General features: G+C 46.0%; 2 protein-coding genes across 2 annotated transcripts in view; both read right to left on the reverse strand.

The window, feature by feature from the left end:
• Nucleotides 1–16,860, reverse strand: part of LOC146868592 (uncharacterized) — an 895,771-nt gene that overhangs the window by 385,908 nt on the left and 493,003 nt on the right. The gene's annotated exons all lie outside the window — the stretch shown is intronic.
• The window catches only part of LOC146868595 (protein Niban 2-like), a 299,178-nt gene continuing 294,455 nt past the window's right edge, over nucleotides 12,138–16,860 (reverse strand). Inside the window, exon 14 of the mRNA XM_085611743.1 lies at nucleotides 12,138–15,661. Within this exon, the coding sequence (XP_085467869.1) occupies nucleotides 14,595–15,661 (1,067 nt within the window). The 3' untranslated portion in view covers nucleotides 12,138–14,594. The remainder of the gene's footprint in view (nucleotides 15,662–16,860) is intronic.

Below are 16,860 nucleotides of genomic sequence, written 5' to 3' on the forward strand. Positions count from 1 at the left end.
ACTACGTTGTTCTCGTCATTGGATGGTTCTGGGTATTGATACAGCTATAGAGCACAGCCAGAAAGAACTAGAAGAGATTGCTGAGATTGAAAAACTCATTTTGGAAGACAACTCCATACCTGAAGCGAAAAATCTTTTGGAGAAAATCAATTCAACCATAACTACTTTCAATACCTTTGAACTTAACAAAAAAGTTACCAAAATACAAAAGGATATCAAATACTACAGTATAGACAAAACCTATCCATACCTGAAAGACGAATTCTATAATACCCCCTACAACCCTCCAAGGACACGCAACTGGGGTAGATTCAGAAACAACCAGCACATCACCTTCTCAGACTCTTCCAACACCTCAATTGAAGATTCAGAACATAACGAAGAGCCTAGCACCTCTAGGAACCAACACAAACTTCCATCCCTGTTGCCACCCGGTTTTTTAGAACAAGGCCGCGGACGCGGCCAGAACCGTCCACGCGCATGGAACAACTACCAAAACCAATACTCCGGCGAAAGGCAAACCAGAAACAAGTTTTACCGTTGGGGCCCTCAACAATAACTACCCCAAGTGACACCATGAACGTACCTGTCGACGCCATGGAACCCAATGACTCCCAATCCAGTACCAACCATGAGGTGATCCCAATATTCAATCTTTCGAAACATATTCTGTCGGAAGAAGAAACCAATCTGCTCAGTAGAGGCTTGAGCTTTGTACCTACGGAACGCAGTAACTTTATTGATCTACATGCACATTTACTACAATTCTTCAGACGAATCAGACTACGACACTTTTTTGCTGACAGACCGAATCCTTTCCACACTGATGCCCCACGCTTTCACCTTCCTTCCACCTTCCATCCCCCCTCACACACCATGCCTCCTGAAATACTGTCTTTTGAGCGGTTGGTTCTCCATGAGATCGCAGATGTACCAAAAAAGTTTGAATATGTCCCTTACAATCTCCCGCTGGTTGAAAAACAGGCCTTACTTACCCTGAAAAATAGATGGGAACTCACCATCAAACCGGCCGACAAGGGAGGCGGAATTGTCATCATGGACAATGAGAAATACGACTTGGAAATCACAAGACAACTCTCTAATGTGGCCCATTATCGGAAGCTCACTTGTGATCCCCTGCCTGACTTAAAGAAAAAGATATACCACATTACGAAACAAGCTCAAACCAACAATATTATCTTCTCCAAGGAATTTTCTTTCCTGAACAATGCCCATCCACGTACACCAGTGATCTACGTCTTGCCTAAGATCCACAAGGACCTTCAAAATCCCCCTGGAAGACCCATTGTGTCTGGCTGTGGCTCCGCCCTTGAACCCTTGGGGAAATACATAGACTCTGTCATTAAAGAATTTGTTCCACTCACCGACACCTTTATAAGGGACAGCATGGATCTTATCAAGACCATAGAAGACAGACCTTTTGATGTAGAGACAGAATTGATGGCTGGTCTTGATATAGAGTCCCTATATACGAACATCCCACATGAAGAAGGACTTTTAGCCATCTTTGAACTACTAGAAACCAGACCTAAACCTACCCGCATTCCCACAGAATTTGTGATGGACTTATTACACATTGCCCTAGAAAATAATTATTTCCTGTACAAAAAGGACTTCTACTTGCAAATCAAAGGTGTTTCGATGGGAGCATGCTTTGCCCCGAATTTTGCCATTCTCTTTGTTCACAGACTTGAAACTTCGCTTATACTCTCGCCCATCAACCCATTCAGACATCAAATTTCCTTATGGCGCAGATACATCGACGATGTCTTGCTACTCTGGAAAGGATGTGCCGCCACTTTATCCTCCTTTGTCAATTGGTTGAACAATTCCCAAACCCACCTGAAATTCACATGTGAACAAACCACCAATGACTTGCCTTTTTTAGATCTCACCATACACGCAGAGGATGGTCTAATTGGAACATCATTATACCGGAAGCCTACCGAGAGAAACACACTGCTTCATTACTCTAGTTATCATCCACGGGGGCTCAAAGATGGGCTACCCTATGGACAATTCCTCCGGATTCGAAGAAACTGCAAGTGGCGCAGAGATTACTTCAGAGAATCGGAAGTCCTATGCAAGAAACTTACAAACAGAGGTTACCCACGAAAATTGGTCTCACGGGCACGAAAGAGGGCATGGTACTGCCACCGTGATCTTTTACTTACACCTCAACCTAAGAAAACCAATTCCAGGATTCCATTTGTCTCTCAGTTCAGTCCGAGTAGTAACCAGGTCAAGAAAATTATTACTCGTAATTGGACATTGCTGCGGACTAACAAATCCTTCCAAGAACCGCCACTCTTCTCATACAAACGTGGCAACAATTTATCGAACCATCTTGTCCACGCCATCACCTGGCCCAATAAATCGACCACCACCAATACCATCACCTCGAGTTGGGGTTTACCACCCATACTGGGCCACTACAAATGTCAATCTTGTAGCGTATGCAAATTAACAACCAACACTAAAGATTTTAAGTTCAACAACCAATCACATACCCTGAACACATTTACCAACTGCCGCTCACAAAATGTGATCTATGCCATCGAATGCCCTTGTCATCTAGTCTATATTGGACAAACTACTCAGATGATTAAGAAAAGGATCATCCAACACAAGAGCAGAATTAACTGTAAAACCATTACAGCACCTTTGGTCTCACACTATCTGGAACAAAATCATGATGCTCTGGACATGAAATGGCAAGTTATTGAGCAGCCCCGCCTGCCTCCCAGAGGTGGAAACCTTCAAGCTCTCCTTGACAAAAATGAATGCAAATGGATAACTCGTTGTAACTCCGTACACCATGGCTTGAACACGATTGATGAGTGGAATGGTACCATTCATTACACTACCTGATATGCAACCCTTCCTATACACCTTCCATACCATACCTTGTTACTCTGCCTTCCCGGATCCTTTGTCCGATGTCCTTACAGACCCAGAAATCCCTTGCCCTCTGTCTCTGAATGGTAGTTCATATTTTTAAACCTTGTTGTTTTCTACTAATGAATTGATTTCTATCTCCATGATGTTTGTTCCTGCATTATTGTTTACATAACTGTGGTGGTGTTAAGGTCAGTCTTTACCTCCTCTTGTTCCTTCCCTTTATCCGCAAAACCAATCTCTCCTTTCCCCCCCCCCCTTTTTCTTCCCCCTTGTCTGCCCCCCTCTCTGCCTTTTTCCCTGTCCGTCACCAACTCTTCCCTTTCTTCTACCTTTTTCCCGTCCATTTAGCGTCCTTAGCAACCGGGCTGCATTCCCACCACCTTAGTTACCAGAACGCTGACTCATTCCCCGCCTCCCGTTAGCGCCGTCCAATAGACGACGGCTCCGCGTCACGCCCAGTCTGCCTTCATTTAGGCAGCTCCGTTGCTCGTCTCACTGTCACTAATCGACCTAGGTGGTGCACATGTAGTTGGCTCCTCTAGTCCTCTCTCCCGTTCTGGATTTACTCCTGAATTGCTGTTGATCGCTATTCAACTACGCGACCAGATCCTTGACTGCGGCCCCATTCTACTTTGGGTAAGCTTCTAATAGTCATTTGATCGTTCGTAGTCATATCCCCACTGTACAGCCGGTAACGTTCTGCCCCCCTCTCTACCCCCTTTCTTAGGCTGCATACCGGTCCTCCCCCTGCATCGGTTGCTTTTCCCGCGAAGTTCCTTTTTACTTCGGGGAGTCCATCTAGCCTTGCCGCCTCCGTTTCCTCTGAATTTTTACTTCCACCCCTCATTCTAACTATTCTCTTATCCTTCCCTTTTCACAGCTTTCCGAGGGAGACATCCTCCCCATGCCCTCCACATTTATATTCACCTATTGCTGAACACTTAGCCCTCTCCCCATGCACAAGGTAGGCTTCTAGTCATTGCCTGTTCCACTTCTATCTTTTCCCTTTTCCCCGTCCCGCCTCCCTTTCTCCCCTTTTCTCCGTTCTTCCCCCCCCCCCTCCCCCCTCTTTCCTTTACACGCCTCATCCCTCTTGGCATTGTCTTGCCCACACTCTCCCCTTTTCTTGTCTCCTGGCCGCCGCTCTGATTCGTTAATTATTTCTTTACAGAGCACTCCCAATTTAAGCAACCCAGGTCCTGATGATGATCCTTAAATTGGCAGGATCGAAACGCCGTTGACCATTACCCACCAGCCTAAACGTTCTTGGCGCACACAAACCTGGTTCATTTGAAAAAGAAAATTACCAATCTTACTATCGAGTAAATTGTTATATGGACCCTGTATTGTATATATTGCCTTCATGCGCCGGCTGTTGTGTTGTTTTTTCACGTTGTCACTAGCGCCGTTGTTTCACTAGCACGAGCACTTTGTACACTTTTTCACTAGGGTTGCCAGAGTATTTTATACCCTGTTGTGCTCTTTTGATCTATCAAAATATATGACACCGATTGGCGCTTTTGAAAAAATAACTTTGAGTTTCCTCTCTTTTGTTCCTTGTAATGTCTTGTACATACCTTTTTAAATAATTTCAGTATATCCTGCTGGGATATTGTCGCATTTACAACTGCTGGTAACACATGCACGTTTCCATATGTTGTCTGTGAAGTGGGACCTATAGTCACAGTGGTCACAGCATCAGGGGGATGTCTCCAACCTGGTTGGAGCGAACTGCAAAAGATCTTAAGTGGTGGCTGATGAACAGCAGTTGGGTCAACAGAAGACCCCCTCTCCCACCCAGAGCGGACTGTAGTGACATATGAGTCAGTCCTGTGCTAGGACGGGCATCTGGGAGAGACGGAAAACAGAGGATTCTGGACTCCGATGGAGTCTCAGCTCCACATAAACCCGTTGGACCGGGGAGTGATCCGACTGGTATTGAAAGCCTTTCTTCTTTCCATCAAGGGAAGGATAGTTCAGGTGTTCATGGACAACCAAAGTGCCATTTGGTAATGCAACAAGCAGGCTGGGAGGGAGTGGGGTGGGGGGGGGGGTGAGGATCCAGTGTCAAGAGACCTGGCAGGAACATGTAGGCATTTCCCCTCGTGGTTCAGCATCTGGTTGGCTCTCTGAACGCAAGAGTGGATTAACTCAGCCATCAATGCATAGCAGATCACAAATAGCATCTTCATACAGAAGTGGTGCAAGGTCTCTTCAGAGATTGGGAAGAACCTTGGTTGAATCAATTTGCCACCGGCGAGAATGCACAATGTCAGCACTTCTGTATGCTGTAGTATCCAAAGTGAATCTTACTTCAAGACGTGTTTCATCTCAACTGGAGCTCAGGCCTCCTGTACACCTTTCTGCCGATACCACTCCTGTCCAGTCTTAATAAGAACAGTAATGACCGGGCCAAAGTAATTTTTGTGGCTCCAGATTGGGCATGGAGAGTATGGTATCCCGAATTCCTGAGCATGAGCATCGGTCCTCGGCCACTTCTGGAGAATCTAGTGTTGCAGCAATAGGACAGGGTCCTGCACCTGAACCTGCGCACGCGCCGTCTTCATGCATGGAGATTGAGAGGCGGCACTTAACAGTTTTTGATCTCCCTCCAAAAGTCTATGATGTCATTCTGGTAGCCAGACATCCCTCAACCGAGACAGTATACACATGCAGTTGGGAGAAATTTGTGGCTTGGTGTGCTTCCAAGAATGTTGATCCCCTTTTTGCACCTTTGTCTGAGGTTTTGCTGTTTGTTCTCTCATTCGCCTAGCAAGGTTTTGCTCTGTACACTGTTAATGGGTATCTTTCGGCTATATCAGCATACTTGTGGCTGCCGGATCATACCTCCTGCTTACAGCCACCTATTGTGATTCATTTTCTAAAAGGACTACAACATATGTCTCCCCCATCCCCCAAAACCATTCATCATGCCCTAAATGGGACCTAAAACTTGTTTTGACCTGGTTGATGCGCTTGCTTTTTGAGCTCTTACACAATTGTCCTCTATGACATTTGACCTTAAAAACATCCTTTCAAGTTGGCATTACATCAGTAAGGAGCATTAGTAACTGCAATCACTTTCTGTGACCCTCCTTGTACAATGTTTTTCCCCAGACAAATTGGTTTTTAGAACACATGCCTCTTTCCTGCTGAAAGTGGTAATACGTTTTCACGTAGGCCAGACCATCACATTGCTGCCTACCTTCTTTGCTCCGCCTCATTTTCCAGAGAGGAGAGACTCTACCAACTGAACCCAAAAGAGCATTGTTGTTCTACATTGATCATGCCAGAGAGTTCCGGGTGGACAATCAACTCTTCATGGGGGTTCGTTGGGGTGCAGAAGGAAAGGCCATGCAGAAACGGAGCATCTCACGATGCTTATTGCTCTGCATTCAAATCTGCTATGCACTGGCCAAGAAACAGCCCCCCTGAGGGTTTTAGGCACATTCACCAAAGCCAAAACTGCAACCACTGTATTAGCTCGTGGATTCCCTGTCCTGAACACCAGTTGGGCTACAACGCGGATATCTCTGCACACATTTGCAAAACACTACTACCTGGACAGTCCGTTCCGTCGAGACGGGCACTTTGTCTGTTCGGTTCCTCCAGGACTTCCTAGTCTAAATCCGTTTGCAGACCCACCTTCAGGGAGGTATTGCTTTTGGGTATCTATTCTAAGGTAAGAAATCTGTGGCTAAAAGTCTCTACCAGATTACTAAATTATTTACCTTCGAAAATGCCTTATCTGGTAAACTCTATCTAGTCGGAGGTTCCCATCCTCCACACTCTGTGAATGGATTTATCCATATAGGGTAACCCTTATGAGGTCCTTAGGTGTATATGATCTGCACACTGGTACATCAGCACCCTTTGTGGCTTCTAGCGTGGAAATGCTGCAAAACGTAACTGATGTCAGCGTTCGGGGGTGGTGCCTAGCAAGGCACCATGCAAGTCACTACTGATGCGGACGATGCAGAGCCGATCAATGCCAAGTACCGGCCTGCAGAGGCACTGCTTAAAAGGTTTCTGGACCAGTCTGATGCCTAGGGAATATTCTAAGAGAAGGAATCTGCCGCTATATAGTCTCTACCAGATAAGGTGTTACCAAGGGTACGTAACTTGTTCTTTTGGTGAAAATCCAGATTCACTGCCTTGAGTAAATCTGGGTTTGCATCAAAATACATGGGAATGCACAAGCTCCACTCCTGTAACCCCAACCCTATGCAGTGTAGCGCAGCACTGAGGGTTATTTATTTAATTTTTTTAACAAAGCCATGCAAGATGATGCAAATTGGCCCTTGCATTGCTTTGTATATCTCGGCTTGCATTCTGGTATGGCTTTGCCAAAAAAGGGTCACAATCATGACGCAAAATGTTAGTAAATCTGGGCCCACTGTGGCAAATCGCATTCGCCTGCAAATGCCAAAGAAAAACATGATGAGAAACTGTTCTCGAATCTAATGAAACTCACAAAAAATGTACTGATGGTATCAAAACAATGAAACATTTTATTGTCTGAATGTAACTAATGTGTACTTCAAATATTTTGAAAACATTTTGGATCCAAGCACGAGGTGGCAGAAGTATGCACATTATGTGACTGTACTAATGAACCTTCTTTCAAAAGTAGTGTTACCTGTTTTCAGAACAGGACTTGGGGCTGTACAGGCAACAGGATGGGAAGCAGACAGCTGACAATTTTATTAACTGTGTAATGATCAAACCGTGATAAAATGCAGAGGAAGCCAATGTATTCTTCTTAAACAACATTGAACAGCAAGTAAGGCAAGTTATTTATGTACTATGCCTTGATTTAAAAAAAAAAAGAAATGCTTATAGTACCACAACTTCCAACAGGTAGTCTATTTGTTGGGTATCAGGCTTCTTTCTGGGGCTGTAGCCATCTGCACAAATGAAAATGATGACCACCTACCCTAGGCCCCTAAATCTATCCAACAAGCAGTCCCACACTGAGCCCACAAGCGGAAGAATTGATGAATACAAAAACCACAGAGGCAGCTTGTTACAATAAAGCTTTTTATTATTATTAATATTAATAGCATATTTATACATCTGTGTAACATTTTCAATAAAATATTTGGGAGACTGTTCGATTCCCTTGATAAGGCACTTTGGGAATTTGGCGGGGCACCGCTTGTAAAATAATCTCTCTCCTTCCCCCCATTTGTTCTGGAATGTGTGTCTTTGAGCGTGTGTCGTTCATGTTGAGACTACCATGGTGTTTGAGCGTGTGTCTATCCTGTTGAGAATAACCATGGGGTTTGCACGTCTTTTGTGTTGAGACTATCCTGGTGTTTGAGTGTGGGTCTTTCATGTTGAGACTAACCATGGGGTTTGCATGTGTCTTTTGTGTTGAGACTACCGTGGTGTTTGAGCGTGTGTTTTTCGTGTTGAGACTAACCATGGTGTTTTGATCATGTGTATCCTTCGTGTTGAGACTACCATGGTGTTTGAGCGTGTGTGTTTTTGTTTTGAGACTACCATTGTGATAGAGCGCTGTCGCCCTTTGCCAAAGGGCCCAAGACACTCATGTGAGATGGGCCAAGTGGAGAAAGCGGTGTTTGTATGCTCTTCACACCCCTGTGGTTGGTACGGCATGTCAGGTCGTCATCACCTGAACTCAAAAACGCATTCTGTTATCCTGTCTAATGACATCCCCAATTCAGTGAACGTATGGTCGGGGTCTGCCTAACACTGCCTGCCAGCATCAAAAAGCTCAAATTGGGAATGATTGGAGGAACAGCAAAGAGATTCCCTTCACCTTCAATTGAAGTACTTTTGAGAAATGGGAATTTCGCCTGAGAGATAATGTCATTTTGGCAACATAACTAGATGGTCTTACTCAAAAATAGTGAGTTTACACTTATTGTGGTTGAGAGGGACTGTTTGAGTGTGGGTGGCTAAGGTAGCTTCAGAAATATTCTGTAGAAAGATCAGACTGCATAAACTAGGAAGGGACTGCAGCTCCTTCAGAAGAATTAAAATCGGGCATGCTTGATTTGTGCAAGTATCCAGAGAAGAGAAAATTCTATCGCACCGTGCTAGTGTCCAAGAGGAAAGGAGTACCTGGGTCTGTGCTAGTGTCCGCAGAAAGGTATTTACATCTTGCCATTAGTGTCTCAACAAAGAGCTTGTGTCTCTGCTAATAAGCAGTCATTTGATCAGTCTGTCCTGGCTGCACAGATGTTGGTTTATCGTCTGTACAGTTGTCTGCACAAAGCCAGTTTACTGTATTTGTGAGTTTCGACACAGAAGAAATATGTTACTTAGTAACAGCAGTTTGATGTTTGACTAGTTTAGAACCACACAAATAGAGTGCATAATTCTGCCAACTAGTGGTGTGGCTTGAAATGGTGTATTGTCAAAGTTTAGTTTTATTGGCATCGATTAATCATGTTTTGAATGTCAAAGAATTAATTGGGCAATTGTGAAACTGTGAATTTTGCTCATTTTATGCATTTTTCTTGTAGATTGACTTTGGGCTAATAAAACACCCACGCCCGTTCTGCAAGTAAAATAGAGCAGTTTTACCCATTACGTGCTTTTGTCTATTTCAAACCTGCTTTTTCAGTCCATGCAGGTGAAAGCATGTCAAAGAAATGTGCAGATTCTGCTTACCACGGAATTGAAAAATATTGTCCAGACCAAACAAATTAAACTGACCTGAAGCTCACAATGCTCCCCCAGTCTGTATCAGTGCTGCGAGAGAAATCGTGATGCCTACATTGACACCTCACAAATTTATGACGGCGCTCTTTCACCACCTTTGAAGTCATGCAAAGCCACTTTGCATGGCTATGAGTGGCTTCACAAATAATGGAGTAATGAAATCCAGCGCAAACTACTGTGTTGCCTTACACTGTACAAGGTAGGCATTGCAGTGGATGTGCCCTCACAACCCCCATGTTTTTTAACGCATTCCCGGATTTACCAAACCTGGTAAAACCTGGGAATGCGCCAAAAAGATACGCCTCTCCCTTTGAGGCTTAACGAGGAGAAATATCTTTATATCTCCAAAGGCCTCAGGGGATTGTTTCAACTTCCTGCACAAAAACAATCCTGCCTACAACACAGGCACTGGTGCACCATAGCGCAAGGGTGCCTGCCATGGCGCTAGGCTGCCAAAACAGCGCCAGCAAAAGGGGGAAAGGACAGGAATGTGCTGTATCGGATAAATGCGGCACACTTTTGCCTTTTTCCTGTGACGCTGGGCAGTGCAGCAAGGTGACTTGATGCACCGCCCTGCATCACAAGGGTCATAAATATGGCCCTAAGTCTACCACACAGAAGTGCCTCCTTCGCAGACTGCGCTAGTTTTTAGATGAGAAAAGTTCCCACTTCTTGTACTGGTGTCTGAAAGAAGTAGAAGCATCTGTGTTTCCCCCTGCTAACCATTCTACACTGTGCTCCTTCCTTAACTACCACTCCCTGCTGTACTCCTATTTCACCACAGCCTCTCTGCTTTTAGCTTCACTTCTTTCTGTCTCTCGGATGTACATATCTGCCGGTGCCCGCTTGCCCTCCTCCTTCACCTCCTCATGGAGCTCCTCTAGCGCCTTCTGCTGCCAGCTGAGCACCGACCGTCTTGCTCAACCACATTCTGGTCTCTGCAAGGTGTGACCATTGCATCCTGTCCCTACTGTGTGTCTCCCTGCTGTGGATGCCTGAGGTGAGCCTCCACCCCTGGTGTGAACGAGCACCCCATCTCTTTAGCCTCCCTGCAGTTCACCTTCACGGCAGCCTGTCCCTACTGTGCATCTCCCCGCTGTGGATGCCTGAGGTGAGCCTCCACCCCCTAGTGTGAACGAGCACCCCATCTCTTTAGCCTCCCTGCGGTTCACCTTCATTGCAGTCTGTCTCTACTGTGCGCTTCCCCATTGTGGATGCCTGAGGTGAGCCTCTACCCCCTGGTGTGAACGATCACCCCAACTCCTTAGGCTCTCTGCGGTTCTCTCCACCACAGCCTGTCCCTATTCTGACTCCCCTCTGTGGATAGCGGAGGTGGGCCTCCACCCCCTGGTGTGAACAAGCACCCCATCTCTTTAGGCTCTCTGCAGTTCTCCTCTCCCGCAGCCGGCTCTGCCTTTTTGCCTCTGCTTGATTCCTGAGGTGCTTCAGCTGCACCTCTTCCTTGTGGTATCCCTACACCACAGTCACATTCCCCGGATGTTCCTCCTTTACCTTATGGTTTCTGGATTGGTTCCCCCATCCCTTCCTGCTCTCTGTGGTGCCCCTCCAATTCATCCTGCTAGTCCTGGCCCTTTTTCTCCTCTCCGCAGTGCACTTTCTATAACACAGTCTGCCCTCCAGAAGGCCCCTTTGCTAGCTCCTACTGTCTAGGGTGATCCGACGCAGCCTCCTGCACTTGTTACTGTTTCTCTGCTCACTGCTTGCCTGTGTACCCCCTGCTCTAGGGGGTGCTTCTCCACCACTCCCTGAACACTGCTGTGCTTCTTCTTCAGTCAGATCCCCCAAGATTTTGCAGTTTTGAGTGGCAAATATTGTGGCCAAGAAAAGCAAAAACCTCAAAATCCGAGGATTTTTTGCAGTGGCCAAAACATGTGCCTGCCACAAAAATACTGCTTTAGACTGTGCTGTGTCACAATCTGTAACCTCACAGAGTCTCCAGCAGCACAGCGCCCCGACCTGGAGGATGGCCGATGCCAAAGAGAGCCAGTTACAATGAGAAACAGCTCTTTCTGGCAACAGAAAACCTACAATCCTTGCTGTGTGCAGGGACTAGGGGAGGAGGATAGGGACGGCATATAAAAACTAGCCCAGGCGATGTGCTAATAGTCAACCTAGATCAGGTTGCAGTTGTACACTATTTGAATCTGTGGCCCAAGGGAGAGGAGTGCAGTGGAGGGTAGGGGTGTTGGGGGAGAGGGGGACAGGTGAGCCTTTCAATGGCCTGCGAAGTCCGCAGGTGGCCCACAAATGTGTGAGGTGGGCTGCTGCCTATTTCCACAGCAGAAGGGGCTTTTGTTCATTTGAACGGCAGGCAGCAGAGGAAGTTAACACCTCTGTTGCCTGCTAGCCTGTTGCTCACACTTGCTTTACTGGTGCAGCGCAGAGCCAGTAAAGAAGGTGTCAACCCCTTGTAATTTTTTTTTTAAAACAAATTTTGCAGCCACTTTTGTAAAAAAACAAACAAAAAAACCAGGATTTTTACAAGAGTGCTGATTTCGTGATTTTCTTTGTTGCAAATCATGATATCTGGGTGGGGGGGGGGGGTCTGTTCAGTAATCCCTAACAGTTGTGGTACTTTACCCACTCACAAATTTGGCTGTGCTCCCCCATTCTATTTGGATGCTTGTGCAGCACATACACCCCTCCATTGCTTGCTGTCCCCCATCTTCCAGCTGCCCTAATTCACAGGACCAAATTCTCATTAGGAAACTACCCAAGTCCACTTTCCAAGTCGTTTGTCATTTTGTACCCAACATCAATGGTGCACTGCGTGTTTGGAAGGCGAGCTTTATGAACGACAACATTCCATATCACCACATGCTTTATGCAGATAGCAAAAGTTGATGAGCCAGTGCCAAAGTTAGCCCTACTATTTCAGAACACACACAGCAGATGGCTAATGTTTGGTGTAAAAGGAATATGGTTTTCTTATGGGGCAGACACCTAAGTTGTGCAGGGATCAAAGTCAGTCCCTTTTGTTGTATTTGAAGGAGGGGTGGGAGATGTGAGACTCTTGTAAGTGAGATAGGAAGACAGTTTTGTCATTCCATAGTTCTCACTGCACATACTTTAGTGTACTGGCCTTTGCAAAAAGCAGTCAGTGATGACTGGTTAGGAAGCTGCCAGTCCTGGCTAAACTGTGTGTACAGACAGTTGCTTCTTGAGTTGTTCTTTCGCTGAGTTCCACAGCCTGTTCACTGGGTAAGGTGCATAGGAGGGCCGGATGTATCAAAGGATTTTACTCATTCCGAGTCTATGGGGAGATGTGTCGATACATAAAGGCCATAGTGCTGCACAGTTTGTTAACACCCCTATGCCTCAAAGCGTACTACTAATCGTGGACAGAGGTGTATAATAGTCTAAGAGGGTCAGGGACCAGACAAATGAGACAAAAAGCAATAGCTGGGATATAGAAAAACTACTAGTTAGGATTTAGGCGGCTCCCAACCCAGAGATGCCGGAACACTTGGTGGCTTCTTGCAACCTGTATGACCAACCTCACACATTCTTATTATACGTCTACACCTTCTCCCAAATACAAGGCTGTGGCAGAGTGGGTGTGGGGGTGAGAACATGTCCTATAGTCATCTGTCCAAACCTGCCATTGGGAGTAAGAGTTTAAAGAGAAGGCACACTACAAAGGTCTGCTCTAAGAAGGGACACTACAGCAGTCTCATACCTGCAGCACTGCACCAGCCCCTCATTCTCATCTTGTGCGTAAGCCAGCCTCAGACATGTATGAGGTGCACCTGTCAGAACCACAAGAGATCTGCAGACAAGGGCTAACATCCTTGTGCATAACTCTATAAGCTTTCATTGGTGGGATGCACTGGGTGAAAGGTGCAAGTGAAATGGAAGAGCACATGGGAAATCCCAGGGGAAGGATGTCAGCATCAAGGTTCATTGGCTAAGCTATGTGGGGTGCCCCAACACTAGAGTTTACAATTGGTCAAGATATGCAGGTAATGGCTGGTCTACCTGGCAAGACCCAATACTAGGTAGGTGTAGTGTTCAGGATACAGTGCCGCAAGTGAGTTGCATGTACTGGAAGTGCATGAGGTGGGTCAGCATGGACTGAGACCCTTTCACACATCTATTAAAAGCCCCATTGATAAGCTGTCTCACATCAGGGTAGAAAGGCTCTATCAGAGTGATGTGGGAGAATCCCAGTGCTAATGTCTGCTGTCAGTAAAACAGAGGTGCAGCCCAAAAAACAAACCACTTTGCAAAGCTGCCTTGAAGATTGCACGAGGACAGTGTGGCCAGATCTTGCCTTGGATATAGAACTGGAAGTGATCAAGGGTTCTCTACCAGTTGAACTCAAGTGATCAGCATTGTCGCACTCTCACTCTTCTAATGGGCCAGTTAATGAAGCACTGAAATTGCACAGAAAATCAAAATCAATGGAGGGTGTAATCAGCTGCTGTTCATTTCATGCGCTTGCAAATCGCTGAAGATTTCAAGCATCTGATAAGAATGGAATAGAAGGTGCACAAGTCGAGGCGGAACCTAATCAGAAGGTTTCTTTGTAACAAAAATAGACAACAAAAAAATACTAGTATCGGAATGTGAAGACAAAAGGGAACAATCCCATGATCGATGCCGGAGGATCGTGGCACACTGGAATGTCTACCACTCAATGTGGCCCTTAACCAAGCTAATGAACCTATCCATTCACCGTGTGAATGTTTTGGGTTGGTTCTCTTTCAGTTGCTGGCAAAAGTAGGGTATGTTTCTCCTACTCAACCCGCTCTTCACTTCATCTCTGGCATGCCAATTTACACAGTAAGCATTAGTCTGAGGACCAGAGGATGGCATCTAAACAGCCACAAATCCAATCAACATTTTGCCAAATAAAGCAACTGAATGAGAGGCTTTCTGGTGGCCAGTCCACTTTTGGCCTGCAGTGTTTGCATGCACCCCCAAGTCAACTCCACTCTCCCCAAAAGAGTTCAAGTTTAAAACTGTGTGAGGGCCTCATCCCTCCCCTGGGTTTCCTTGCACAATTCGATGTGGTCTGCCTTGTCGAGTATTGCTTCGATGGTGGTGGAGACATCATCTCTGATCTTCTTATCACTTGGCGTTTGGTGATCCGTTCGATCAATCTCAGTATTTGACACCACAACCACATCCTCTATGGAAGGCTTCACTGGAGAGGCTGGTACCACCGGCTTCTCTTCCACATCTTCCCCTTCATTGCTCGGGGACTGGAAGCCACTGTCATGAAGGTTGGAATGTGCCAGGTAAAGACGAGGAGGATCTTCTGCCTTATCTATTGTTTCACCATCTGTGGCTTCATGTGTGGGTTCTGCCATGGAGGATATCACCTGACTGGGTTCCTCATCAGTGGATTCTTGGCTGGATGGATGCTTGGCAGTGGGTGCATCACATGTGCGTTCACTGGAGGTTGGTGCTTCACTGGTAGGCCCTTCACTTGTGGGCACTTGACAAGTGGGTTCTTCATGTCTGGGCACTTCACTAGTGTGCTCCTGATCAGTTGGTGCTTCACAGGTGCGCTCCTCGTGTACAGGTGCTTCACGTTTAGGTTCCTCACCTACAGTGGGCTCAGAAACCTGGCACCCTTCAACTTTGTTATGATTTGTCATCAGGGCATCTGTTTGGTCAACGGCAGGAACAGGGATCTCCACATCAAACTCTTTCACCAGCATGCTCCGGATTCCTTTGACATAATCAGGAGAAAGGGGTTCCTCTGGTGCTGCCTGCGCGGGGTGGGACTCAGCCTGCTCAACCTCTGGCTCCTCACGGATGTCCTCATGGGTTGGAACCTCCATGCATGACTCGTACGGGAGCGTGTTTTCATCTTCGTGGATCAGTGATACCACCTGCCGCTGACGGCGGGGTTTCTCAATGGGAGCAGCTTTGTCAGGCTCCCCACCACCATACTCCTCGCTCCAGTCAATGGGTGTGCCCTCTCCCAGCAGGTGTAGGTTGGGATCGCTGTTGTGCAAGACGATGCTGTCCCGGTAGAGGTTGTGCTTCCTCTGCACTGCAGCTTCTTTCACAGCTGAAATAATAAAACACAATGTCATTTAATGCAAGTAACTGAGGGTACACAACTGGCCAAAACCCACCTAAGGGCTCAAAACAGCATCTAAATCCAGAGACCCATGACATAGCTGGGCATTGGTGTGCATACCTAATTTATATTTAGAGACGTGCTTGAATACCCAGCTGCAGCACTGTTTTATCAGGACTGTTCCGCATTGGGCCTGTGGTATGAACGATACCAAGAGAGAGCTATGGGCATGAGATGAAAGCAAATAAAAGTACTGTGAGGATTAATCCAGACAATTGAGTCTCTTAATGCATGGGCCTGGAGACTTGTTGGCACTGGCTTGCATGCCATCTCATTACTCTGTTGTTGATGGTCCTCCCCGGTGTCTCCATTTTCTGTCTCACTTGTGTCCTGTATAAAAATGCCTGCATTTTCTCTTTTTTACTATTACATTCTAAAGAGGTAAATTGGGATCAAGACTACGTGAAGTTGTTGTTTCCTTTTTTGGCTAGCTGAACACTTTCAAAGAAAATTACTAGTCCTCATGACCTATTGTAGTCTGGTTGACAGCAGTGCGCTGGCACACGGTACTACCTATAATGGAGCCACATCACAGGTGTACCACAGTTACAGCTCAGGACTCTGTGCCCGTGACTGTCGCAATTTAACTACCATTGGCTCCTCAAACCAGCCTCTTTACTGAGCACCAGAGCATTATAGCAGTTGGTAGTATATTTTATCCACCCAAATGTTCTGCATGCACCAGTATTTCAGCCATTTGCGGCAGAGAAAGGATGTCTAGCCACTGTGCCTCCTTCCCAACCTCCCAATGATCTCCCTCGATCAAGGATAATCACAAAGTCATGGTTTTGTGTGCTTTTCATGAAAACACAGGGCTATAAATACTGGTTTCAAATTGTGACCAGTATTTTGTGATGGGCAAAGATTTTCAAGAACTGATTTATTTACTAATAGGTCATTTCCTAAAAATCTAAATCTTCGCAAGTTGGAATCCGACCTACCTCATGTATATTGATGAGGTAGGTTGCAAAGTCCGACTCACTACAATTCACTGCCATCACAGCGATGGTAGCCTGCTGGGGGTCATCAGACCACCATGTCTTAGAATGCTTTTAAATAAAGCAATATTTTTTTTAGTGCAGCTCATTTTCCTTAAAGAAAAATGGGATGTGTTTTAAAAAAAAATG

This window comes from Triturus cristatus, chromosome 1_2 (genome assembly GCF_964204655.1).
Source record: "Triturus cristatus chromosome 1_2, aTriCri1.1, whole genome shotgun sequence".
Taxonomy (NCBI): Eukaryota; Metazoa; Chordata; class Amphibia; order Caudata; family Salamandridae; genus Triturus; species Triturus cristatus.